This window comes from Mustela lutreola, chromosome 8 (assembly GCF_030435805.1).
Source record: "Mustela lutreola isolate mMusLut2 chromosome 8, mMusLut2.pri, whole genome shotgun sequence".
In the NCBI taxonomy this organism is placed as follows: Eukaryota; Metazoa; Chordata; class Mammalia; order Carnivora; family Mustelidae; genus Mustela; species Mustela lutreola.
Genome location: NC_081297.1, coordinates 28,650,805 through 28,678,104, shown reverse-complemented (window position 1 = coordinate 28,678,104; position 27,300 = coordinate 28,650,805). Strand labels below are relative to the sequence as shown.

At 41.1% G+C, this 27,300-nt stretch overlaps 1 protein-coding gene across 4 annotated transcripts in view; it reads left to right on the top strand.

Moving 5' to 3' along the window:
• DHTKD1 (dehydrogenase E1 and transketolase domain containing 1) overlaps positions 1-27,300 on the top strand; it is a 62,441-nt gene that overhangs the window by 32,848 nt on the left and 2,293 nt on the right. For 2 of the 4 annotated variants that reach the window (XM_059184145.1, XM_059184144.1), the window contains 9 exons: positions 1,159-1,243; positions 1,726-1,865; positions 7,982-8,132; positions 9,383-9,489; positions 10,573-10,737; positions 18,538-18,620; positions 18,954-19,123; positions 20,885-20,970; positions 21,982-24,677. In XM_059184145.1, coding sequence (XP_059040128.1) covers positions 1,159-1,243; positions 1,726-1,865; positions 7,982-8,132; positions 9,383-9,489; positions 10,573-10,737; positions 18,538-18,620; positions 18,954-19,123; positions 20,885-20,970; positions 21,982-22,083 — 1,089 coding nt within the window. In that variant the 3' untranslated portion in view covers positions 22,084-24,677. Of the gene's footprint in view, positions 1-1,158; positions 1,244-1,725; positions 1,866-7,981; positions 8,133-9,382; positions 9,490-10,572; positions 10,738-18,537; positions 18,621-18,953; positions 19,124-20,884; positions 20,971-21,981; positions 24,678-27,300 lie in introns of those variants that run through there. The other 2 variants (XR_009356543.1, XM_059184146.1) reach the window with 2 other exon arrangements.

Below are 27,300 nucleotides of genomic sequence, written 5' to 3'. Positions count from 1 at the left end.
AGAGAAATCGGTGTGGATCTGATCTTTTTGAATTAGTGTAACTGATGGTGGGTCGCTAGGTTCTGGGAGCTGAGCCTAGAGATGTTTTGGTACTGATAGTCTCTGAGCTCTGATGTGTCCACTTCTTTTTTCTTTCTTCTTCCCTTCCAGTGCACATACGTGGTTTGGTACTGAGAGTCAATGGAGTTTGGTATTGAGAGTCAATACTACTCATTTCCCTCCATTTATTTATGTATTAAATGGTTGATACATCACATGCACATGGGCAGCGTGCCCGTTATCACAAGTACAGTGGCACAGGAATGCCAGCTTTGATTTTTCTGACCAGTGAACAGAAAAACACTTTCATTTTAGGGGGTAGATTAAATAAAAATGAAGAAATTCAACATGCATACCCCAAGGGCAACCATTTAGAGACTAATGCACATCGCAGTTTTATGTATTGTCTCAAGTTAAATATAGACTGAAGTTTTAGTTGTCCTGCACCTCGGGAATCCTAGAACGTGGGACTCTCCATGCAGAAATGGGGGAAGCAAGGCACTAAAGGCCTTTGCCTTTACTTAAACTTGAACAGAGACACTGTCCTCTGGATGATTGTTACAACGCTAACTTCATCTTTAGGTTTTTTATTACACGTAAAGAGACTTTATCTTTTTAAGACTTACTAGTTCGAGTTGTGGAGGCAGAAGGGGCAGAGGGAGAGAATGTCCTAGCAGACTCCCGTTGAGTGGGGAGTCCCTTGATCTTACAACCCATGAGATCGTGACCTGAGCCAAATCCAAGAGTCAGATGCTTAACTGACTGAGTCACCCAGGCACCCCAGGAGCTGAGACTCTTAAAACAATCTATGTACTTGCCATCCAGCTGAAGAACTAGAATATTAGAAGGATGGTCCCCCTCATGCCCTCCCTGGCTCCATCTTCTGTCTTCTATGCAGAGGTTAACCACTAACTCGAGTGCCTGCTCGTTTTGCCTGTTTAAAAATCTGGAACTGCTATCCTGTTCTGTTTCCTTCTGCACTTTCTCTTTTACTTGATATTAAGATTTTGATGCGTACTGTTATTGCGTTACATTTTTTGGACTCAGTGTGAAAAAGGAGGTAGACTCTTAAAAGTGTCTTTTTTTGTTTTTTTTTTCTTGCTCTTCCATTTTTTGCAGTCCAGGCTGGAGAAAGTGATGGATGGAACAAAGTTAGACTGGGCCACGGCAGAAGCTCTTGCCTTGGGCTCATTACTTGCTCAGGGTAAGAAGTTTCTGGTTAGCTGCACAGCTGGTAGGGAGTGCTTTGTATGACATTTGTTATATGTGACCCCTGAGGTTTTGAATTAGAGCTATTTCCCGTAGTTATCATTGACTAGAGAGGCTCTAAACTTTTCTTACTTGGCAATATTTAACCTTAGTATAACTCATGTTGGTAACCTTCATCAGAGAATTAATGACAGAGCATTTCTTGCTGGGAAACAAGGCTCTGCGCTGGATGAATTGGGAAGGTATTTTCCTCTAAAGATTGTAGAGCAAATGATAACTCTCCATTCTTAAATATTCTCACGTTACCCAGACTTTTGAATATAGCACAGGTGTATTTTAATCAGGATAATCTCTTTGCTACAGAAAATTCTCAGGATGAGCTGATATGTTAAGAATTCAGGGTCACCATGTCTTGTTAATACTTAGGTTATTCATGGGAGTCTGGATTTTTCTTTTTTCCCCACCTGTTTTCTTAAGGTTTCAATGTCCGTCTGAGTGGGCAAGATGTTGGCCGTGGAACTTTTAGTCAGCGGCATGCAATGGTTGTTTGCCAGAAGACTGATGATACCTATATCCCTCTGAACCATATGGATCCTGATCAAAAGGGGTTTCTAGAGGTAGGATGTCTTATTAATCCGCTGTAAAACCCAGGTGCCGATAATTATAGTTACAAGATTCTTAAAGCAATTAGAAACAGATGTTAGCTATTTTGAGTTCAGCCTTTTTTTCTTTTTAAAATTATTTTTAAATTCCAGTATAATTAACATGCTGTTACATTAGTTTTGGATATACTTCCTACATCACCCAGTGCTCATCTAGATAACTGTACTCCTAATCCCTTCATTTATTTCCCCCATTCTTCCATTCCCCCATCTCCTCATCCACCTGTCCACCTCCACTCTGGTAATGACCAGCTCATTCTCTAAGAGTCTGGTTTTTTGTGTCTTCTTTTTTCATTCATTTCATCCAGATCTTAGATTCTGCACATGAGTGAAGTCATATGGTATTTGTCTTTCTCTGACTGACTTATTTCACCAACCATTATACCCTCTAGAGACTATTCAACCATAAAAAAGAATGAATTCTTGCCATTTGCAACAACATGGGTCTAATCCTTTTTGAAATAAAGGGTTCTGAATGGGTGGAGAAGAGAGGTCTATACACTTGGGATGGAAGGAGCATACTAGTGAGTAGACTAGAGCTGTTTCACTCCAGGTACTTACCTGTAGTCCTATAAATGTCAAATGGTTATTCATTTTGTTAATCCAAAATTGATGTCATGGGGCACCTGGGTGGTTCAGTTGTTAAGCATCTGCCTTTGGCTTGGGTCATGATCCCAGGGTCCTGGGATCAAGCCCCTATCAGGCTCTCTGCTCAGTCGGAAGCCTGCTTCTGTCTCTCCCACTCCCCCTGCTTGTGTTCCCTCTCTCACCATCTCTTTCTCTGTTAAATAAATGAAATAAAATCGTTAAAAAAACACACATACGAAGGAAAATTGACATCGTAATCTGTGTGTTGCTGAATTCATTAAAGTAACCCAAAGATGTGGATAATAAGCCAACAACAACAACAAAAAGCCCTGGAGCGCCTGGTTGGCTCAGTCCATACAGCATGAAACACTTGATTTTCAGGTTATGAGTTCAAGCACCACAGTGGGCATAGAGCTTACTTAAAAAAAAAAAAAAAAAAAAAGGGCCCAGCTTTCTCAAGGTTACCTTATTTCTAAGGCTTAGTAGGCTTGACAAATATATCTGTTACCATATATTTCTATGTGGTGGTCACAATAGAGTCAAAGGCAGGGGCTGGGTCTTTTTATTTTCTCTCCAACAGCTAGCATAGTGCTGGCCACATGATGTTTATTAAAATAAATTATCCTTCAAGGTACGCTTAGTGACATGTCATCTTTTTTCCTATTCTAGCATTTGTTTGGGTATAATCTGGAGCTTACTGATACTCAGTATTTAAACAAATTTACTTGTCAAAAGCAAGATGCCAGAACCATTACTTAAAAGGACACAAAGCTCATCTTTTCTTTACATGATTCTGAAATCTACCCCTGGATCAAGTCAGATTGGGGATCCAGACACTGAAATGTAAAGTAGCCCCTCACTCCAGTGTCCTTCATTGAATTGTGCCTTGATATATAGTATCAGTTCATTTTGAATATTACTATCTAGAAAGCCCCAAGTAAATGCCTTGCATCTCTCATGAGGATGCTGTCCAAAGATTTCATTAGTTATCTAAGACCAACCCTGGAGGAACTGCTGCTCGCTTGTGGTACTGAGAGGGGTTGCAGCTCACTGAGTAGTGGTTTGTCTTTACTGTGTATGCATTGTAAGTGCTTCGGCCGCTCGGCCTTTCCCGGTCAGGTCAGCAAGGGCTCCCAGGAAGGGGTGGAGACCATGGGACCCTGGGTGACTGTAGACCACCAAGGCTGTCTGTCCCCTCTGTGCTGTGACTCATTCTTTACCTTTCTTCTCTCTACTTACAGTTACACTATCACACTGTATATTATGTACCCATCTCAGATGCTTTGAGGCATAGATAAAGCCATTAATAAATCCAAGACGTGGGCGCCTGGGTGGCTCAGTGGGTTAAGCCGCTGCCTTGGGCTCAGGTCATGATCTCAGGGTCCTGGGATCGAGGCCCACATCGGGCTCTCTGCTCAGCGGGGAGCCTGCTTCCTCCTCTCTCTCTGCCTGCCTCTCTGCCTGCTTGTGATCTCTTTCTGTCAAATAAATAAATAAAATCTTTAAAAAAAAATAAATAAATCCAAGACGTGAAGGTAGATGTGTGAATACAAGTGTATAAAGTATGCTGAATGCAGAGGTGAAGGTGTAGTGAGTCTACTTGGGAAGTCAGGAGAGCGTGGGGGAGGAAGCCAGATTTGAGCTGGGGCTGGAAGGACATGAGGAGTTGCCTAGTCTGAAGCACGTAGGGAGAACGTTCCAGGTGGGCACAACTGTACACACAAAACCCCGGGAGGTGAGAGGACAGGGACTCCAAATAGCATCATGTGACTGGAGGTTCAGGTGCAAAGTGGGGACGGGGCAAGGAAGAGGAGCCTGGCCTGACTCTGCACATCGTGAAAGATTTGGAATGTTATAGAAGCTGGAAACCTTGGAGGAATTTTGAACAGGTGATCAGGTTTTTATATCAGACAGAGCCCTCCTGATGGTACTTTGGAAGCTGAAGGTAGATGAGAATTTTGGGCAGTTCTGTCCTAGCTTTATTGAGGTAAGGGCAATTTCTAAGGAGGGTTCTCAGTTGTTCTAGGCAGGAAATCGCGGGGACCTGAATTAGGGCAGAAGCGGTGCAGATGGAATATGGGGCCAGATTTGAGAACAGCGATAGGACTTAGTTGTAGATGTAGAGAGTGGAGAAGAAAAACTAGTCTTGCTTATCTCCTGGCTTCTTGACTCAGACATTTGCTATATGATGGTGGCATTCACCCAGATACAGAGTAAAGAGAGGGCATGGGTTTGGTAAGGAAAGATGATGGATTCAGTTTTGGACATTTGCCTTTGAGGTGGCTGAAGAACCTAGAAGTTGCTGTCCATTACAGAAAGGCAATGAGATGTGTATGTCTGGAGTTAATAAAGGAATTTAGTCTCGAGGTACACATTTGGACATCATCAGGGTGTAGAAATGTTTGAAACCATAGGGGTGGGCAGGGGTGGGATTATCTCCCTGGGAGAGAGCAGAATAGAAAGAGGACTGGGGATAGGGTCCTGGGAAAAACAGTGTTTAAGGTGCTGGCAGAGGGAGACATTTTTCCCAGGAGAGCACCCAGAAAGATGGGAAGACAACTGGGAGTCGCTGTGTCATGAACTGAAGCAGGGAGAAGTCAGACACGAGGAAGAACAACATGGCCGTTGGATTTAGCAACTGGAAGGTCAAGGGTTGACCTCATGTAGATCTGTTTTTTGTGGAGCGGTGCTAGATTGCACTGGCCTGAGCAGTCAACAGGGGTTACAGAACTGGAGACAAGTGGATTAGATAATTCTTCTAGAAGCTTGATGGTGAAAGGAAGCTACAGCTGTAGACCACTGGTCAGGGGACTGTTTCTTGTTGCATTTTTGAGTATTGATTTCTATCTGCTATGAAGGGAAAGTCAGTGAGGAGAGGTTCAGAAAACAGGCATTAGGTGATGAAGCCAGTGAAGAAGCAGAAAGGAAGAATGGATTTAGAACATTGGTGGGTATGTCAGCGTTGAGTAGGAAGACAAATGAGAAGGTGAGGACAGACAGAAGGTACAGGTAAAGTGGTCAGTCTAAACCCTGTTTACAATGCACTCATAAATCTGAGAAATGTAGCTGTCTTTTAAAAATTAGTGTAACCTATAGCTTATAACTGAAATCAAAAGAGAAATCAGAAAAGACAAGGTTATTATACATATTATTATACATAATCCTACCATGCTTATAAATCATCTATTTTTATTTTTCTGTGTTGTCACTGAGTGCTTAAACATACAAATCACACATTTTTATACTTGTAGTCACAGTTTTTTCCCTCAGAGTCTTTTTTGTTTGTATGTTTTGTTTTTGTGTTTTTGAGAGAAAGAGTGTTCCCTCTCAGCGTGAGGGGCATAGAGAGAGGGAGAGAGAGAATCTCAACCAGATTTCTTGTAGAGTGTGGAGCCCAACACAGGGCTTGATCTCACAACCCTGAGATCATTACCTGAGCTGAAACCAAGAGTCGGACACTTAACTGACTGAGCCTCCTAGGCTCTTCCAGAGGTTTCTGTTTTGTTTTGATAAAAGATTTATTGAGATAAAACTTTTTGAATTTAGTCTTTCAATGTATACAATTCAGTGGTTTTTAGTATATTCACAGAGTGGTGCAGACATCACCACTATCTAGTTTCATAATGTTTTCAGCACTCCCAGAACAAAACCCCATCCACCCAGTGAGAGTCTCCCCATTCCTTCCTCCACTCTGCCGCTGACAACCATGTATCTACTTTCTATCTCTATTGATTTGCCCATTTTGGACATTTTTTTTTCTTTTTAAAGATTTTATGTATTTATTTGACAGACAGACATCACAAGTAGGCAGAGAGGCAGGCAGAGAGAGAGGAGGAAGCAGGCTCCCTGCTGACCAGAAAGCCCGATTCGGGGCTCGATCCCAGGACCCTGGGATCATGACCTGAGCTGAAGGCAGAGGTCTTAACCCACTGAGCCACCCAGGAGCCCCTGGACTTTTCATATAAATAGAATCCTACAATAAAGTGGCCTTTTGTGACTTGTCTCTTAGCGTCATGTTTCCAGGGTTTGTCCATGTGGTAGTCTGTCACTACCTCATTCCTTTTTATTGCCAACTATTATTCTATAAATACATGACTTACAAATATCTTTGAGAAACAATTTCAAACAAAGACAAAATTATGAAAAAGTTTGATGTACAATACAAAAGGAACTTTTTCTCCTTCTGAAACATTTGAGACTTGAAGTTGGAAATACCAGGTTGCTCACCTCCTGCTGTGAATGTGTATTTCCTGCAAACAAAGACCTTCGCGGCCACCATAGCAGTACGACCATCCACGTCGGGAAATGAATGTCAAAACATGACTACCATCTCCTCCTCCAACCCTGTTGAGAATCATGTTGCGTTTATTTCTATTTATTTTTTTTATTTTTTAATTCTTTTAGTTGAAATGCTGTTGACACACAATGTTGTATTAGTATAGGTATGTGACAAGTCTGTATGTTATGCGGTGCTCACAAGAGTAGCTACCATCTATCCCCTTACGCTCTTCCAATATCATTGGCAATACTCCCTGTGCTGTATCTTTCACTCTGTGACTTATTCATTCCATCCCTGGAGGCCTGGGCTTTCCACTCTCTCCCACCCATTTTGTGCATTCCCCATTCCCCACTCCCCTCAGTCAATCACCAATTCGTTCTCTAGTATTTATGGGTCTCTTTCTGCTTTTGTTTGTTTTGTTTCTCCTGTTTTTTAGATTCCACATATAAGTGAAATCATTCAGTATTTATCTTACTCTGTGAGACTTATTTCGCTTAGCATCGTACCCTCTAGATCTACCCGTTATCCTGTGACTGAGTAGAATTATGTTGCCTTTAACTGTCCTATCTTTTTTGCCTCCTCGGAGATCTAATTTTATATTCTGCTTTTCTTTTTTATCTTAACATGTCATGATGGTTCTTTTGCTTTATTGTGCAGATAGGATGTTAGAATAATGGATTCTAACCAAAGGCAGGCCTTCTTTTGGTAACTTCCCCTCCTTTGTTTTGTGATGTTTTTTTAAAAGTTTGTGTGACATAGTTTTACTCTCAGTAATAAAAATAGGTTATCTGAGAAGTTAATTTTGCTTATCCTTTTAAAAAATTTTTAAATTATTACTATTTTTTTTTAATTGGGGCTCAAACTCACAAGCCTGAACTAAAGACCTGAACTGAAATCAAGAGTTGGATGCTTAACTGACTGAGCTACCCAGGCTCAAAATAAGCAAAGCTTATTTTGCTTATCCTTAAAGAAAATCTTTAGTGCCCATATTCCATTCTTTTCCCTCCTCTCTTCATGCCAACTTTCCCCAAATGCGTCATTCACAGAGAGAAATAGATCTCCTTTCTCAAAGAAATGGGAGATGACTGGAAAGAAAGTTCCCCTCTGGGCCCCTCCTCCCTTTTGAGAGGTTTATGATGCTTTACTGACTTTTGTGTCCCCTGTCCTAGCATGACAGTGTTTCTTTTCTCTTCCTTTGTATTAGGTCAGCAACAGCCCGTTGTCAGAAGAGGCTGTCCTGGGATTTGAATATGGAATGAGCATTGAAAGCCCCAAGTTGCTGCCCCTCTGGGAGGCTCAGTTTGGTGATTTCTTCAATGGTGCTCAGATAATTTTTGACACGTTCATCTCTGGAGGTTGGTGTTGGCATATGTGTGTGGCATGGCCCCAGCCCCTTGGGGACAAATGAATGGAAAGGGGCATAGCTGCCTATGAGGTGCTGTAGCACAGCTCCTCAGGAGAGTTGGGAGGCTGCCTTGCCCTCTGCTGGGGCCTGACAGCTATTGGATGGTTATGAAAGCTGCCAGAGGGCTGGGGGCCACTCAGACCGTAAGCAGCAACTTCTTCAGGGGACGGCGCTTGGCTGTCAGGAGCAGGGCATGTACCCACCAGCTCCTAGGCAATGGACTTTTGGGTCTGCGCTTGGGACATGTTGAGGAGCTGTGACATGAATACAAAGCAGGCAGTGGTGACACAGGGAGGATTTGTGCTAGGAGCAAATGCCAGCCTTGAAAACCCACTTCCCTAACCCAGGGATATTTAAGTATCTGAAAGCTGGCAGTTGTGCATCTTTATTGTATTTAATCACCATTTACAGAAGCAGAACCTGCTTATTGCAAAATTCAAAGGTACGTAGTAAAGTACAAGTGTGAGTTCCTATCACCCCATTTTCTGGGGGGAACCACTCTTGGAATTTGCACACTTCAGGCCTCCCTTTGCTGTGTTTCTCTGCAACCTTATAGTTGTGAGGAAGAAAAGTGCTGGGACACCTGGGTGTCTCACTCGGTTAAGCATTTGCCTTCAGCTCAGGTCATGATCCCAGGGTCCCGGGATCCAGCCCCACATCAGGCTTCTTGCTCCATGGGGATTCTGCTTCTCCCTCTGCCTGCTGCTCCCCCTGCTTGTGTGCTCTCTGTCTCACGCATGCGTGCACTTGCAAAAGATAAATAAATAAATTCTTAAAAAAAAAAAAAAAGGAAGGAAGAAAAGTGCCTTGAGGGAACTGACTGAACTTTGACATGTACAGAAGCCATCCTGGTGTGTCTGCTCCCTCGGCTAAGGACAGTGGCCCGTGTTGCAAGTGGTACATGAGGAAACGCAACATCCACCTGGAATCAGAGATACATGTTGTCCTTGAACCCGGGTCATTCCCCTTTTAATTTGTGTTCCATCTGCTAGAGCCCGTTCAGTGAACATGTCCTGTAGGGTTTCAGCCAGCGGGATGGATATCTTCCTCCAAAGCCTGGAACACTGCTGGAAAGTGCTTAGAATGGAAATGATTTTAGGGGATCAGACAGCAAACTAAATTTGTGGCACTACCAGGTCACCTCAGGCCATTCTGTTCCTGCCTCAGAGAGATCTTACTCCCTGTCATGTGCTTTTCCAGGGGAGGCCAAGTGGCTCCTACAGAGTGGCATTGTTATTCTCCTTCCCCACGGGTATGACGGGGCTGGACCCGACCATTCCTCTTGCCGCATAGAGCGTTTCCTGCAGGTACGTGTCCCATGCCTTCTAGATTCCAAGAAACGCTTCCTGCTTCCTAGATGGTTTGAAATAGAGTTGTGTCCTGTAGATACTTCGCGCACACCTCAAACGAGAGGACTTGGAAGATTTGAATGACACAGATTTCATGCAATGTCAATATTCCTTATCAGCCTGATGCCTGGGGACACCAGCATCATGGTTGTATAGCCATTAAAGTAGTTCTTGTATGGCAGAGGTCAGGGTCTCCCAAACCAGGCTGACTGTCAGAATCACCTGGGGAGCATTTTGTAAACAGAGATACAGGGACCAACACCAGATTCTTCAGAGTGAGGCCTAGGAATCTGTATTTTTACTTAAAAAACTTTTTTTCAAGTAATGATTGTATTTTTATAAAATGATTCATGATCACCAAAAAAATTTTAAATAACCACCCAGAAATAACCATTGTTATTCATTGGTAAGGAGCAATACCTACGTCTTTTTCTGCATATGGCAGAATATGCAGGAAAATATTAGGGTATTTTATTATGAAAATTTTCGAACATACAGAAGTTAGAAGATTTTCCAGTGAACGTTCATAGGCCGACCCCTTAGAGTGTACCATTAATATTTTATTCTACAGTACTGGTTTATTACAACTACTCATTATCATCCTTCTGTCTCTAAACCTGTATTATCTTCTGATGCATTTCAGAGTAAATGGAGATACCTGTACACATCCACTTAGTATGGGAATATCATTAGTCATTTTGGCATATGTGCCGATAAAATACACAACTAGATGATAGGTCAGTAGAAAGGTAGACAGAACAGTAGATAGATGCATAGTTATATTGGTAGATAAAAATGCAGAAAAATGATTTTATAAAAATTAGGTTACAGAAATAAATGGCAGGTAAATTAAAGATGGTGTGTGATGCAAACAGAAAAGTACATTTTGGGAAAGAAATTATAGGATATGTACCCTCCTGTGCAGAAGATACGGTTTGGAAGTTGTCAGATACAGACATGTTTCCCTTAGGACAGCCTGGGTCCTTGTGATTGAATGAGATGATCTGAACATTTGCTCCTTTCTTCCATTTTTTCCCTCAGATGTGTGACAGTGTCGAAGAGGGTGTAGATGGAGACACGGTAAACATGTTCGTGACACACCCGACCACCCCTGCACAGTATTTCCACCTGCTCAGGAGACAGATGGTTCGGAACTTCCGAAAACCCCTCATCGTTGCTTCTCCGAAGATGTTACTCAGGTTCCCCGTAAGTAGAAAAAACTAGTTAGTAAGCATTTCTCCTTTTGTCATTAAAAAAAAAAAATTATTTAAAGTTAAGCTCGTTAACATAAAGTGTATTATTAGTTTCGGGTAGAATTCAGTGACTCATCAGTTGTGTATAACACCCAGTGCTTATTACATCACGTGCCCTCGTTAGTGCCCATCACCCAGTAACCCCAGCCCCTCAACCCATCTCTCCTCCGGCAACCCTCAGTTTGTTTCCTACAGTTAAGAGTCTCTTATGGTTGGCCTCCCTCTCTTGTTTTCATCTTATTTTTCCTTCCCTTCCCCTATGTTCCATCTGTTTTGATTCTTAAATTCCACATATGAGTGAAATCATATGGTATTTGTCTTTCTCTGACTGACTTGTTTCACTTAGCATAATACCCTCTAGTTCTGTCTGCATTATTGCAAATGGCAAGATTTCATTATTTTTGATGGCTGAGTAACATTCCATTGTGTGTGAATATACCACATCTTTATCCATTCATCGGTCGATGGACATCTGGGCTCTTTGCCCAGTTTGGCTATTGTAGACATTACTGCTATAAACATTTGGGTGGATGTGCCCCTTCAAATCACTATTTTTGTATCTTTTTGATGAATACCCCTAATAGTGCTGGATCTGAGGGTAGTTCTGTTTTTAACTTTTTGAGGAAATTGTTTTCCACAGTTTGCATTCCCACCAACAGCTGGAAAAGGTTCCCCCTTTTCCACATCCTCACCAACATCTCTTGTTTCTTGAGTGGTTAATTTTAGCCATTCTGGTGAGTGAGGTAGTATCTCATTGTGGTTTTGATTTGTGTTTCCCTGATGATAAGTGGCGTTGAGCATGTTTTCATGTGTTTGTTGGCCATTTGTATGTCTTCTTTGGGGAAATGTCTATTCATGTCTTTTGCCCATTTCTTGACTGGGTTTTTTTGTTTTTTGGGCATTGTGTTTGATGAGCTCTTTATAGATTTTGGATACTAGTCATTTGTCTGATAATCTACTTCTGTAAGTTGCCTTTTAGTTTTGTTGATAGTTTCCTTTCCTTTTTATCTTGATGAGGTCCCAATAATTATTTTTGGTTTTGTTTCCCTTGCCTCTGGAGACATGTCTAGTAAGAATTTGCTGCTTCTGAGGTCAAAGGATTTTGAAAGACCATTTAGGTCTTTCATCTGTTTTGAATTTATTTTTGTGTATGGTGTAACAAAGTGGTCCAGTTTCATTCTTCTGAATGTTGTTGTTGTCCAATTTTCCCAGCACTGTTTGTTGAAGGGACTTTTGTCTGTTGGATATATATATATATATATATATTGTTTTTTTTAATATATATATATTATATATATAATATATATATATAATATATAATATATATATTATATATATATTGTTGGATATATATATATATATTGTTTTTTTTTTTCTTAATGTATTTGTCAGAAACAAAAAAAACACATGCAGGGGGAGTGGTAGGCAGAGATAGAAGCAGGCTTTTGATGAGCAAGGAGCCCCATCTGAGACTCGGTCCCAGGACACTGGGATCATGAACTGAGCCAAAGGCAGACACTTAACTGACTCAGCCACCCAGGCATCCCATCCATTGGATATTCTTTCCTGCTTTGTCGAAGATGAGTTGACCATATAGTTGAGGGTTCATTTCTGGTTCTCTATTCTGTTCCATTGATCTGTTTATTGTTTTTGTGTCAGTACCATACTGTCTTGCTGATTATAGCTTCATAATAAAGCTTAAAGTCCAGAATTGTGAGCTCCCAGCTTTGATTCTTTTTCAACATTACTTTGGCTTTTTGGGGTCTTTTCTGGTTCCATACAAATTTCAGAATTGTTTGTTCTAGCTCTGTGAAAAATGCTGGTGGTATTTTGATAAGGATTGCATTGAATGTGTAAATTGCTGTGGATAGTATAGACATTTTTAAAAAAAAAGATTTTATTTCAGACACAGAGAGAGTGAGAGAGAGCAAGAGCTTGGGCAGGGGGTGGGGGGAAGGAACGGGAGAAGCAGACTCTCTGCTGAGCAGGGAGCCCAACATGGGGCTTGATCCCAGGACCCTGGAATCATGACCTGAACGAAAGGCAGATGCTTAACTCACTGAGCCAGCTAGGCACCCCAGGTAGTGTCGACATTTTAGCAATATTTGTTTTTCTAATCCATGAGCATGGAATGTTTTCCCATTTCTTTGTGTCTTTCTCTATTTCTTTCATAAGTGTTCTATGGTTTTGAGAGTACAAATCTTTTACCTATTTGGTTAGGTTTATTCCTAGGTATCTTATGGTTTTTGGTGCAATTGTAAATGGGACTGATTCCTTGATTTCTCTTTCTACTGCTTCATTGTTTGTGTATAGAAATGCAACAGACTTCTGTGTGTTGATTTTATATACTATGACTTAGCTGAATTCCTGTAGCAATTTTTTGGTGGAATCTTCTGGGTTTTCTACATCGAGTATCATGTCATCTGTGAAGAGTAGAGTTTGAATTCTTCTTTGCCAGTTCAGATGTCTTTTACTTCTTTTTGTTGTCTGATTGCTGGGCAGGGGCTTCTAGTTCTATGTCAATAACAGTGGTAAGAGTGGACATCTCTGTTGCATTCCTGACCTTAGAGGAAAAGCTCTCAGGTTTTCCCTGTTGGGAATGATATTTGCTGCGGGTCTTCCCTATATGGCCTTTAGCATGTTTGAGATATGTTCCCTCTATTCCTACTTTGTTGAGAGTTTTTAATCAAGAAAGGGTGCTGTATTTTGCCAAATGCTTTCTCTGCATCTATTGAGAAGATCGTATAGTTCTTATCCTTTCTTTCATTAATGTAGAATATCACATTGGTTGATTTGCAGATATTGAACCACCGCCCCTGCAGCCTAGAAATACATCATACCTGGGCATGGTGAATAATCCTTTTAATGTTGGATCCAATTAGCTAGTATCTTGTTGAGAATTTTTGCATCCATGTTCATCAGGGGTATTGGTCTATAATGTCCTTTTGTCATTTTTGTACATACTTGCTTCTATTTTCTGTATCTTATTTATTTATTTAGGGCCTTTATTTATTTTATGAGACCATAACCCAAGCTGAAGGCAGAAGATTAACCTCTGAACCACCCAGGCACCCCTTTTTTTGGCTTTTTTTTTTTTTTTTTTTTTTTTTTTTTTTTTTAAAGATTTTATTTATTTATTTGACAGAGAGAGAGATTACAAGTAGGCAGAGAGAGAGAGGAGGAAGCAGGCTCCCTGCTGAGCAGAGAGCCCGATGCGGGACTCGATCCCAGGACCCTGAGATCATGACCTGAGCCGAAGGCAGCGGCTTAACCCACTGAGCCACCCAGGCGCCCTTTTTTTTGGCTTTTTAAATTGAAATTTTAATTCCAGTTAACATGCAGTATTATGTAAGTTTCAGGTGTACAATATGGTGCTTCACCACTTCCATACACACTTGGTTCTCATCACGACAAGAGCACTCACTCCTTAATCCCCTTTACCTGTTTCACCTGTTTCCCGCCCTGCCACCCTGGCCCCCTACACTCTGCAAACCCACACATCCCCTTGTGTCTAATTATATTTAAACAGAAACGTCTTTTCGGTTTTAGTTGACCTAACTGCTTTCTCTCTTTAAAAAAAAAAAACTTTCTGGAATAACTTGGACTATAGGGAGCACTCCATCTCACTGTGAGCAGAAATAATTTTTTTTTTTGAAGATTTTATTTATTTTATTTGACAGAGAGAGATCACAAATAGGCAGAGAGGCAGGCAGAGAGAGAGAGGAGGAAGCAGGCTCCCTGCTGAGCAGAGAGCCCGATGTGGGGCTCAATCCCAGGACCCTGGGATCACGACCTGAGCCGAAGGCAGAGGCTTTAACCCACTGAGCCACCCAGGCGCCCAAGCAGAAATAATTTTTTAGAAAAAGTTTATTTAAAGTGCAAGTAGTTTTCAGTACCAGTATTCTTCTTTTATCTGTGGGGAATACATTCCAAGACTCCCATCGGATGCCTGAGGTTGCAGATAGTACTAAACGCTGTACCCACTATGTCTTTTCCTATACACACATACCTATCATAAATTTTAATTTATAAATTAAACACAGTATTAGCTTAATAAGAACTAAATAAAATATAAGAATTATGATTATATATTATAAAACAAGTTATGTGAATATGGTCTTTTTAATTTTTTATTTATTTTTTATTTTTATTTATTTATTTTTTTAAAGATTTTATTTATTTATTTGACAGACAGAGATCACAAGTAGGCAGAGAGGCAGGCAGAGAGAGAGAGAAGAGGAAGCAGGCTCCCTGCAGAGCAGACAGCCTGATGTGGGGCTCGATCCCAGGACCCTGGGATCATGACCCAAGCCAAAGGCAGAGGCTTTAACCCACTGAGCTACCCAGGCACCCCCAATATGGTCTTTTTAAAAAATACCTTGTTGTGCTGTACTCACCCTTCTTGTGATGGAGCAAGATGATAAAATGCGTACATAAAGAGAGGAAGTAGGTGAATGACGTAGGCATGGTGACAGCATGATGCTACTAGAGACCTTCTGACCACATGTCAGGAGGAAGAGCATCTGCTTCTTGACCTAGGTTGACTGTACGTAACACAAACCATTGAAAGCAAAACCAGAGAAAACCAAGTCTAATGTACTATCTTGAGAGTAGCAAGTTGGGAATGCCAAGTATTTTGATGAAAACCAGTGGTGATATTCATTGGCTTACTGAGATTTTTTTCTGCTAAATGATTTACCAGTGGATAGACTCCTGTTTCAAACATTACAACAATATAGCTTATTGCTATAACATTTAAAGGGGTACATATATTTTCTCTCTCTCCTGTTCTCTCTCAAATAAATAAATAAAATCTTTAGAAAAGAAGAAAAGGAACATTTTGTCTGGGTTCACCTGAACTGGGTGTTAAGCACACAATATGTTTTTTATTTTATTTTAAATTTAAATTTATTTTTATTTTTATTTTTTTGTGTGAGAGAGAGGAAGGGAGGGAAAGGGATTGCACATGAGCTGGAGGGGGAAGAGCAGAGGGAAAGGAAGAGAATCCTAAGTCGGCTCCACGCTCACTGTAGAGCTGTACAGACAAGAGGCTCGATCTCACCACCCTGAGGTCATGACCTGAGGCGAAGTCAAGAGTCAGACGCTTAACCGACTGAGCTACCCAGGCGCCCCCCCAATATATTTTTTAAATCACAAAAATATGCAGAGTTCAAGATAATAAATATTGCTAAGCATCTATTTATCCCATCTGTGAGCATTTTTTCTGGTTTTATATGAGAGTCTTAATTAGGATTAAGGTTCAAAAAACCTTGGCACTTATTCAGATGCTAGGCAAAGGAGGTAAAAGAAGTCATTTAGGATTTGGCTCTTCAAGACTATCCTGTGCTTCTCACGAAGGCTCGAGAATGTATATTTGGAATTGAGGGGTGTTAAGGATAGCAGTTGAGTGATTTGCCTCTAGTGGAGGTCAGCATCCACATGAGCCCAGAGTGGGTGCCGCCTCAAATTCCGCCCTCTCTGCCCCTCCACTGCCTCTCCCTGGTGCTGACCCCGGGGGTCAGTACTGTGGAAATGTACTTCCCGTTCTTACACCGATGGCGTGGTTTGTGTGTTTGATCCTTTCATTCTCGTTTGCCTCCCTGACTGTGCCTTGAACAACCTTGCACATTGTGAGATGGCTTCCTGGGTCTCGCAGCATGAGAGGACATTCAGGAATAATGAATGCCATCCCTTTAACACGTGTTTCTCATGGGGGTATTTGGACACAGATGTTTTGAAGCAGCAGTGTTAAAGGGGCCGAGTCATAATGCAGATTACTATAACTTATTTCTAAGAAAAATATTTGTCTGGGATTCTTGACCCAGTTTTCATTATACCCCTAAGGGTGTCACATGCTCCCTCAATCATTACTATAATGGCATGTAATCACATTAAGTGTAATATATGTATATTACTAAGTATTGAGTGAACAATTAGAAATTCTATTGAGAATTTTTTTGCTGTTTCTAATGAGAAAGAGAGTTCACATTCTGGCCCCAATAGTCCACTCCTCTCTCATGTCTAATATATAACTTACCAAATAAGTGAGGCCTTGCTCTGGAACCTTGAAAATATCAACAGCTAGGGGCACCTGGGTGGCTGTGATGGGTAGGTGTCTGACTCTTAATTTTGAGTTAGGTCAAGATCTCAGGGTCATGAGATGAAGCCCTGAGAGCTTAAGATTCTCTCTCTCCCTCCGTCTCTCCGCTTACACACTCTTTCTCTCTCTCTCAAAAAAAAAATATATATATATATAAAATATATATATATTTTTTCAACAGCTATCCTATAGATTTTTTAAAAGATTTTATTTTTTATTTACTTATTTGACAGAGAGAGAATGAGATCACAAGTAGGCAGAGGGCAGGCGGGGGTGGGGGAAGCAGGCTCCCCGCGGAGCAGAGAGCATGATGTGGGGCTGGATCCCAGGAACCTGGGATCATGACTGAGCCGAAGGCAGGGGCTTTAACCCGCTGAGCCACCCAGGTGCCCCTATCCTATAGATTTTTAAGTGAAAAGCTATTAAGTAGCTAAATATCTTCATTAAACATCTCAGTCCTTCTATTAACTGAAAGTGAGTACCACCATTATTGAAGTCTGATTTCTTCCTGAAAATTAGATTATTGGTACAAGTGATCTAGCAGAACAGAAGTCCACCCTTTCTTTCCAAGGTGTATTCAGAGATGACTTGCCATATGACAAATATGACTCAGGGCTGTAAGAAGTTTGTCTGACATGTGGTACCTAAATTCTACCCAAATTTCCCACCCAGCTCTGAATTCCAGTTCCTTTTTTTTTTTTTTTTTTGCCTTAGTGAGTTCTACACCTCCATGTGGGGCTTGAACTGACACCAAGATCAAGATCAAGAGTCACTTGCTCCACTAACTGAGCTAGCCAGGCGCCCCTCCAGCTCCTTTGGATTCCTACCCTAGGAAGTGGGAGCTGACCAAGGGTTCAGGATGGAGAAAAATGGCTTCTATCATACATTATTTAGCAATAAGAATAAGTAAAAAATAAGAATAAAATAAATATATGATATATAATAAAATATATATCTATATATTATGTAGACATATAGATAATGTATAATGTATAAAGTATATATTTTTATTTCATTCTCTTAGTTAATATTAATTTTTTAGGGTATACTACAATATTCCCCATCAGCATGGCTGCCCATCAGTGGACCAATCAAGATGTAGTCCCATTTGAGAATAGATTATAGGGCAGTGAACTAGGGTTGTCTATGTGCTAAGTTCTTTGCAACAGGTACTTATTTAAGTTGAGTTCATTAATAAAATTTCTTTTCATCACAGAAATATTCATGTATTGTTCCTTCTTGTTCTGACTCATTAGGTTTCACGTATAAATTATAGTCAAAATCCTAGAGACAGAAATCCTTGTCCTAGTTTAGCTGTTTTTGTTCACAAATGTCATTTCTGATTCCAACAAACCAAAGTGTATTTTTACTGAGACAAAAAGTGGGATCAAACTGAAATTTTGATTCTAAAAGTCTTGTTTCAGTATTGCACAAAAGGCAATCTTACATAACCTGGAAAAAGTAATTTTATTCTGAAATATACACAATTGGTATTTTTTTTGAAAGATACTGTGTTTACTAGAGCATATATTTATATATATGAGTCCGAGGAGGAAAGTTTGATGTTATTTCTTGGTAAAGATCCCTTGAAAGTGCAAGCATCTTCAGCTCCTTTCTTCGGTTGATAGTTGTGTGGCTTTTTATCCTCCTTAGGCCGCTGTGTCAACTCTTCAAGAAATGGCGCCAGGAACAACATTCAAGCCGGTCATTGGCGATTCATCTGTGGATCCCAAAAAGTAATTTGCTGTGTATCTCTGTTTTCATACTCGGCAGTAGAATTTTAATTAATGGGAAAACTAGTTCACGTTAGGGAACCCAGAGTGACCCAAATCTCCTCTATCCTGATAGAAGTCCTCTGCCCCCATGGGGCGGGAGGCAGAATTTGCATGGAATTTGGAGCTTCAGAGGCGTGTGTTGCTGAGGAAGACCACAGGGCACAGTGTGTCACTGAACCCAACTACAGAGCCCCCCACTGCTTCCATAATGAAGCATTTTCATCAACGCAATCTCCTCTTTCTTTTGATACAATTCTCTTAGCTGTTTCTCCTCTACCCCATTCTACCCAACAGGGTCAAGAGGCTAGTGTTCTGCTGTGGCAAACATTTCTATGCCCTGCTGAAGCAAAGAGAATCCTTAGAGGCCAAGAAGCATGACTTTGCCATCATCCGATTAGAGGAACTCTGCCCTTTCCCACTGGATTCGTTACAGCAAGAGATGAGCAAATACAAACACGTTAAAGGTGCAGCATTATTCTTGGTGGGGTTCTTTGGGTTTTAGATACCAGCGTCTCTGTGGAAAGGGATTCTGGGGCAGTGAGAGTCCTTAAAGGATTGAATCTTTTGGAATTTGGAAAAATGGGGAAAAAAAAATACTGCTAGAGCCAATGTTTCCTTGTCTTTTATGGTGTCCCTTTCAGTAACCCACCTCCTTCTCTCACTTTAAGATGTGTCGTTTCTTGGGCGCCTGGGTGGCTCAGTGGGTTAAAGCCTCTGCCTTCGGCTCAGGTCATGGTCCCAGGGTCCTGGGATCCAGCCCCACATCGGGCTCTCTGCTCAGTGGGGAGCCTGCTTCCTCCTCTAAAAAAAAAAAAAAAAAAAAAAAAAAGATGTGTCGTTTCTTGACAGGTTGGAGGTAATCAGTGCTATCCTATTGCTTAGGATAAATGTAACTGTAAAAGGCAAGTCTTTACAATAAGTGGGGCTTCAGTAATTAGACATCTGTATGTACTGGGTACGGACATTAACTCAGGATCACAGATCTAAATGTAAAACATAAAACTCTAAAACTTCTAGGAGAAAATCTCCATGACCTTTGGCTAGGCAAAAGATCTGAATGAAAGAATGGGAGGACAAATAACTACTTAAAATGATGCTTGACAGGGGCGCCTGGGTGGCTCAGTGGGTTAAGCCTCTGCCTTCGGCTCAGGTCATGATCTCAGGGTCCTGGGATCGAGCCCCGCATCGGGCTCTCTGCTTGGCGGGGAGCCTGCTTTCTCCTCTCTCTCTCTGCCTGCCTCTCTGCCTACTTGTGATCTCTCTCTCTGTCATAAAAATAAATAAAAAATCTTTAAAAAAAAAAGATGCTTGACATAATTAGTGATAAGGGAAATGCAAATGAAACCCAAACGAGATACAGCTGCACCCCTGTCAGAATAGCTAAAATGAAAACAAAACAGTAAGTTGGCGATACCGAGAGCTGATGAGGAATGGAAAGTGGTACAGCCACCCTGGAAAATAGTTCCAACACACAGTTGCCAGTCTACTCGGAGGTATTTGCCCAAGAGAAATGACAGTGTGTTCACAGAAAAATGTCTACCACAGCTTCATTCATAATTGTCCCAAACTGGAAACCACCAGAATGTCCTTGAACCTGTGGATAAATAAACAAGGATGTAAGGTACATCCTTGCAATATCATACTACTCAACAATAAAAGAGAGTAAACTATGGCTTTGGGATTTTGCTAGTTCAGGGCAGCCAGAACCAAAGCTTCCATAGTATAATTCCATTTATCTGATGTTCTGGAAAAGGCAAAACCATAGGGAGAAGAGAACCTCAGTGGCTGCCAGAGGCTGGTGCCATAGGAGGAGTTGCCTTCAAATGGCAGGATGAGGGAATTTTGGGGGTTGATAGAATTGTTCTGTATCATGAGTGAGGTGTTTGATACATGACTATCATTTACCAAAATACAAAACAAAACAAACAAAAAACAAACCACACCATGCCATATTGGAAAGGCATAGATTTACTTGAAGAAAGCTAGCTATACATACATACACACTGTATATGTACATACGTGTGTGTGTATGGCTATAAGGTATCTATGTATGTACATATGCACTGTGTGTATACATATACACACACATTCTATATATATATTCTATATATATTGATATATAAAAAACTATATATATTTTTATATATTCTACATATAGAATGTGTGTGTGTGTGTGTTACTGTAGGTTTACCTGGAGTATTGAAATGAACTTTCTTCTCCTATAGATTTTATTTGGAGTCAGGAGGAGCCTCAGAACATGGGACCATGGTGCTTTGTTTCTCCAAGGTTTGAAAAGCAGCTGGCCTGCAAGGTAATAGCTTTCCCTCTTACAGTGTTTTATGTATGTGTGTTATTTCTCCTGGAGTGCCAGTAAATGGGTTTATCCCCCATTAGCATTCCAGTTCTTTTAAAGAGAAACTAAACTATAAAACCTAACTTAGACTCCTTTTTTTTTTGGAATGAAATACTGAATGTTTATCAAGATATATATATGTGTATGTGCTAGTACGATGTAAGAAAAAGTGATTATACTTAAAGTAAAAGCCCTTACCTGTCAGCTACCTTACCCCTAGTCTTGTCCTAAAGGTCACAATCCAGGCCCTGGGCTTGTATTACAGTAATGGAGAAGAGATGCCCACTAATGCTTGTTCTAGGCTCTTCCACATAGCTGGGGTCCATCAAAGGCCAAGTTCTTACTGCTTAGACTGTCAGGAGGGAAGAACAATGAGAAGAGCAAATGGGCTTCTGTTTCTCTTCCTATTCTTCTTCAATTAGAACTCACTTCACAGGGCGTCTGGGTGGCTCGGTGGGTTGGGCCACTGCCTTCGGCTCAGGTCATGATCTCAGGGGCCTGGGGTCGAGTCCCGCGTCGGGCTCTCTGCTCAGCAGGGAGCCGGCTTCCTCCTCTCTCTCTCTCTCTGCCTGCCTCTCTGCCTACTTGTGATTTCTCTGTCAAATGAATGGATAAAATTAAAAAAAAAAAAAAAAAAAAAGAACTCACTTCACACATTTGTTACTAGTTTGTGGGGTCAAATCATTGTCATTGTTCTAATTTAGGAAGCTCTACTGCTAAAACCAACTAATAGTTACTGAAGAACACGACCAATTCAAGAATTGATCTCCCCTGATGGTGCCTGGGATTTAGTTTTTAGCTGTGACCTGTATCTCCTTCCAGTCTATTCTAGGTGACCCATTATTTTTCCAAAAAAGGTGATTTGTGGTTAAACAAGCTAAAAGAAAGGCATGCCCTGCCTCGGGAGAATAAAGCCGGGCTCTGATCAGGTCAGCAGGTCATTTTATTTCTTTTCTGCTCTCATCATAGCTCCGTCTTGTGAGTCGACCCCCTTTGCCAGCCCCTGCTGTAGGAATTGGCACCCTTCACCTGCAGCAGCATGAAGATGTCCTCACCAAGACCTTTGCTTGATGGTGTCCTTTGAAACAGTGTTACTTCCTTTTAAGAAAACAAGCATGAAAAGAAAAGCCGGCTCCTTTGCTCTCTTCTTCCATTAGGCAACATGAAAAGTCCGTGTTCCTCTAAGACGTTGGGATTGATGAGGAACATTTAATTGGAATACACAGAGTATCCAAGGGAATTATCCATCGATCCATGAACCTGATGAGTCACCTTAATCCTTGAAGGTACAACAGTGTTCCGTTTTGGTTAGATCTGAGTGAGCTGTAGAACCAGTGCCTTACCCAGACTTTTTCAGACCATGTTTTCCAATTAACTATATATGCCCAGGAAAGTCTCTTTAATTTGAATTTACAGAATTTACCTGCAGATCAATTTGCTTGGTACGTGTCACTTTCATTAATTTTGCCATTCTTTATTCAGAGTCCTGTGACTACCAGTATTTTCATTTTATGTGATCTCAGGGGCTGCTTTCCAGCCACAGTGAGAAGTGTTTCACCAAATGCTGGAGCAAAGCTATGCTAGTCCTGATGGATGTTCTTCAGAAGAGCTGTTTTCACCCACTGACCTTAAATATCCATCCCATTACAAAGGACTAGGGATGTATCATCTTTCTGCACAGTATTATTAAGGAGTTTTAGCTACAATGAAATTGTTTATCATCTTATCTTTTTTCCCCCTAAATTCTTATTGCAGTGATATCTTAATATTTTTGATTGGCTTTCGGTGTCTGATACGGGGATTTCAGCTCCTGGTTAGTCAGTCTTGCTGCTAAAAGGGTATGATGAAGTGATGTTCGTTTGTGGTATTTAAGGAGCATTTTAACTTTAACGCTGAAAACTTCCAAGCACCAGGTTCTTAGGGGTTTATGGAGATCACCAGCCCATTGCATTACCTCTGAAACTTCACGGAAGCTTAACCACAGAGCAGCAAGCTGTGTAGCTTAATGTCACTTGGTGCTGCAGGGGCTCTGCCATCTTCCATTCTGGTGCTATGAGAGTTTTTCTTCAAAATAATGGAGGAAGTGCTGGGGCATTGGAATGGCCTCTCCCTTTTTTGGCAACTGGTAAAGTCTTTCACAATCAACATGGTTGTTTGGGCCACAGGAGTAGATTTGCAATTCGCATCTTCAGTGTATGCCTTAGTTTGTTGATTTAATATTTCTGTAATATTCACAGCCCTTTGCACCTATATTCAAGCCCTGTGCACCTTAATGCTTCCTTCCTATGTCAAGCCTTATAAATCATGTAACTCGGTGTCATGCATGTAAATCGGTACAAAGTCTATCTAATGAAAACGGTTATCAGTGTTGTATACTGAACTAGAAAGACATGAAAGGCCTGTCATTTTTTTTTAGATCTCTTGGTTTCTTGAGTTAAAAATTCCAAGCTTGGGGTGCCTGGGTGGCTCAGTGGGTTAAGCTGCTGCCTTTGGCTCAGGTCATGATCTCAGGGTCCTGGGATTCAGTCCCGCATCAGGCTCTCTGCTCAGCAGCGAGCCTGCTTCCCTCTCTCTCTCTGCCTGCCTCTCTGCCTACTTGTGATCTCTGTCTGTCAAATAAATAAATAAAATCTTAAGAAAAAAAAAATTCCAAGCTTGAAGCACAAAATGAGAGGGAAAACTAGGATTTTTTTGTTTTGTTTTGTTTTTTAGAAGTTTAGATTTCTTCTAATTTCTCTGGTATCTTATTATGTCTTCACCACCATGAGCCATGAAATTGTCTTCTAAAAAAATGTCTTCCGTATCTTAACCTTCTTACTCTCAAGCACTGTTGCAACACAGGTCAGCATTTTTAATTACATTGTAGGAAAGGACCAAATCAAATACTCTCATAATAAAGTATGGGATAAAAATATCATAGCAAAATTAATAAAACACCTTTATTGTATTCCCCTGGGAAATTTGATAATGTGATATTTGTATCCCCTTTATATCTATGTTAATTTCATATTCAATGAAGAATAGAGTTCAAATTGGGTATTCATTGAAGAGAAGAATTAACAACCATGAAGAAAATGTTGATTTTGTCTAAAGTGACATATTCTTAGTAAAATAAAATTTTCTTCTTTAAGAACCATTTGCTCCATTTTTGTATATGCATATTATTTAGAAAATATTCTAAAGCATAACTTCTTTTAGCCTAACTGTATTACTTATGAAGTTTTTTTTTTTTTTAATTCCTTGACTGACAATAGAAATAGTGTCCATTTTACAAAAGCGAGGAAATGCAGTTTAAAGAAATTAGGGGTTCCACAGGAGGGAAGTCACAGATGAGAATCAAGACTTGAGGTTCCAAAAACTTCACCTCCATTTCCCTTGGATATACTTGGATATTTGCTTTTCACCTTCAGCTTCTAAGTTTTGTGTTAAAACCATCATATTTGGGGGAAATTTGGACAAAATGTTTTTAAATTCTCAATATTTACAACCTACTATTAATTCAAATAAACAACTCCTAAATTACTCAGTGGGAGTAGTAACTCATTGTCATGCTTGTATTTAAATCTGATAAAGCAGTCTAAAGCAGACTGTTATTTCCCCATTGCCATTTGCAAAATCAGTTAATCTTAGAAAACTTTTAATAAAAGTATGTTCCTTTAGTGTTATTTCCCTGTGTCTTCTCTGAGTCATGTGGAGAATCAACTATAATTGAACAAAAGTGAGAAATGACCCTCTAAGAGTAGGATAGTATTTCCCCAGTAGTTTATTGGACACGTACTGCATATATGGTGTTGTTCGGGACATTAGAAATACATGAGAGTAAAATGGAAAATGGGTTGCTATTTGTCCTCAGTGGACTAACTATCTATTTGAGATGACAATGCATTTTACACATAGAGAGATATGTTCTTGTTGAGTGTGCTAAAACAGTGTGGGAGGTCAAGGTAGAGTGATACTGCTGATAGATGTAGATTAATTGGCATATTGTAGTCACACGAGGACAAGTCCTGGGTAGCATGTAGTAGTAGAAAGACTGAAGAATGTTGGAAGGATAATTCACAGCAGTTACCTAACATGTCAGAGCTTATTCCCAGGTTCTTTTACTTGAAACATGGAGCTGTCCCAGAAAGAAGAAGTAAAGAGAAGTGGAGGCAACTCTTCGTCTGTCAATTAGGCTTTCATTTTAGTGCATCTTTATTGAAAGGATATTATATGTGTGAAATTAGCTCACAGTATAGGGCCAAAACTGTGTGTAAGCCAACCATTTGCAAGTCACCATAGGTAATACAAAAATTACGTTTCTGCCATCTAAAAGTTTATGGATAGTAGGGGAGCTTAGAGAAGTATAAAAATGACTAATACAGAGTAGGGTGAGATAAGAATGAAGTCATAGGATGGGAGGTTATAACTCTGGCAAACTTTGTGTTTCCCAAAGTGGCTAGAGCAGTATTTTGCTTCACCTGCCCTTCCAGAACCTTGCCACAACTTCACCTAGAGGCAGAGTCTGTTTTCCCACTCTCTTGAGATTGAACAGGCATTTGTGGCTGCCTCTACCAATATAATGCACTGAAAGTGATGCTGGGTCATTAACAAGAACATTCCCTTGGTACCCAGCGGCCATGTTTTGAGGAAGTCCAGGCAAAATGAAGGGGCCCTGTGGAGATGTTGAAGCTGACAGGCAACCGCAAATGCTGGGCTTGTGAGTGAGAGATCCCTCTGCTCATTCAAGTCTCCAGTCTTGGAGCTGTCCCAGATGACCCCCAAGTGGAGCAGAGTTCTATGCATGCCTAGCCTACTTGTGTGTGTGTGTGTGTGTGTGTGTGTGTGTGTGTTTTCAAAGATAAACAAGGCCTCACACCAGGTAAAGTAGTCAGGACAGATTTTAATCAGCAGTATATTATTGCAGTAGAAAAGAGTCCAGCATGAACTGAACTCAACTTTGATTTGTACAGAGGGGACTGGAAATCTAAAGCAAAAACGACAGAACAAGGAGCAGGTGGGTGGGGCTCAGAGTCAGGAAGTGAAAAAATGACAAAAAGCTTGAAGGAAGAGGGATTTGTCCATGTGACACCAATCTGGGTTTGTTAATTGGTGCTTACGAAAGTTAGGCTCCTACCTTTCACAGAGGCTAGACGACAGAAGCAGTATCTTCAGGTGTTGGAACAAATGGTAAATTCTTCGGGCAGTTTTGAGTTTTCACAGGCAGATTCTTCAAGGGAGGGCTAGGATCACTTTCAGGATGGAGCTGTTAATCTGTTTAAATCTTTATAGGATTGAGTAAAGCTTAGTGAAGAAAGGGCTCACGGGAGCCTGGCTGGAGTTTGGTCAAGGAGAAAATCAACTTTTCTCGGTCTCTCTCACACACACATGAATCACTGATTTTCTTCTTGGATGCAGATGAAGTCTTAGGACAGATCATTGGATTTGGTGGTTATGGGTCATTAGTGAACTTTGAAATAGCTTGTTTCGTTAGAAGTTAGAGCAGAAGTTACAGTAGGGGTTTAAAATTGACTTAGGAGAATACATTTGAGGGCCTTCTGTGTGTCAGTCTTGTCCTCTAATTTTCACACCTGTAGTACGTGGCTATTATCCTTATCTTACTGATGTACCTCAGAAAGGTTAATTGCCCAAAGCCATTCAGAAGAAGAGATTAAAATGCAGGCTGATTTCTTTTTCCTTTCTTTCTTTCTTTTTTTTAGATTAACATACAATGTATTATTTGCTTCAGGAGTACAGGTCGCAGGCTGATTTCTAAGACTGATTTTCAAGACTGATTTCCCTTATGCCACGCTGTCCAAGAAGGGATAAGGGGGGACAAAACGCGGATCTTCGTCTATCAGAGAAGCTGAAGAAGGAGCACACGTAATAGTGGGGAGTTCATAGGCTATTAATTATAGACAGATTATCACAAGATTTTTGACAACTTCCACGAAGTTCCGATAAGGCAGGAGCAAAACAAAAGGGCTGTTAGGGTCACATTCAGGGATGCAACTCTGGCCCGCGACCCTCGGGCGGCCGCTTTGGCCGGGTCCTGACCCGGGAGGCCTGGACCGGACTAGGAGGTCGAGGAAACGGGTATTGCTTGACAGTGAGCTCAGAGAAGAGCTCAGACAGGGTAGAGCCTGGCCGCTGCAATCCTGCCAAGGCTCCTGAACTCGGCTGCAGAGCTGGAGCACGCCCACTGGCGCGCTGGCGGTGACCATGGCAACGCGCGGACGTCCGCCGCGCCGGCTGCCAACTGCCGGGCGCTCGCCGGGGGGGCGGGGCCGGGCGGGGCGGGCGAGCGGG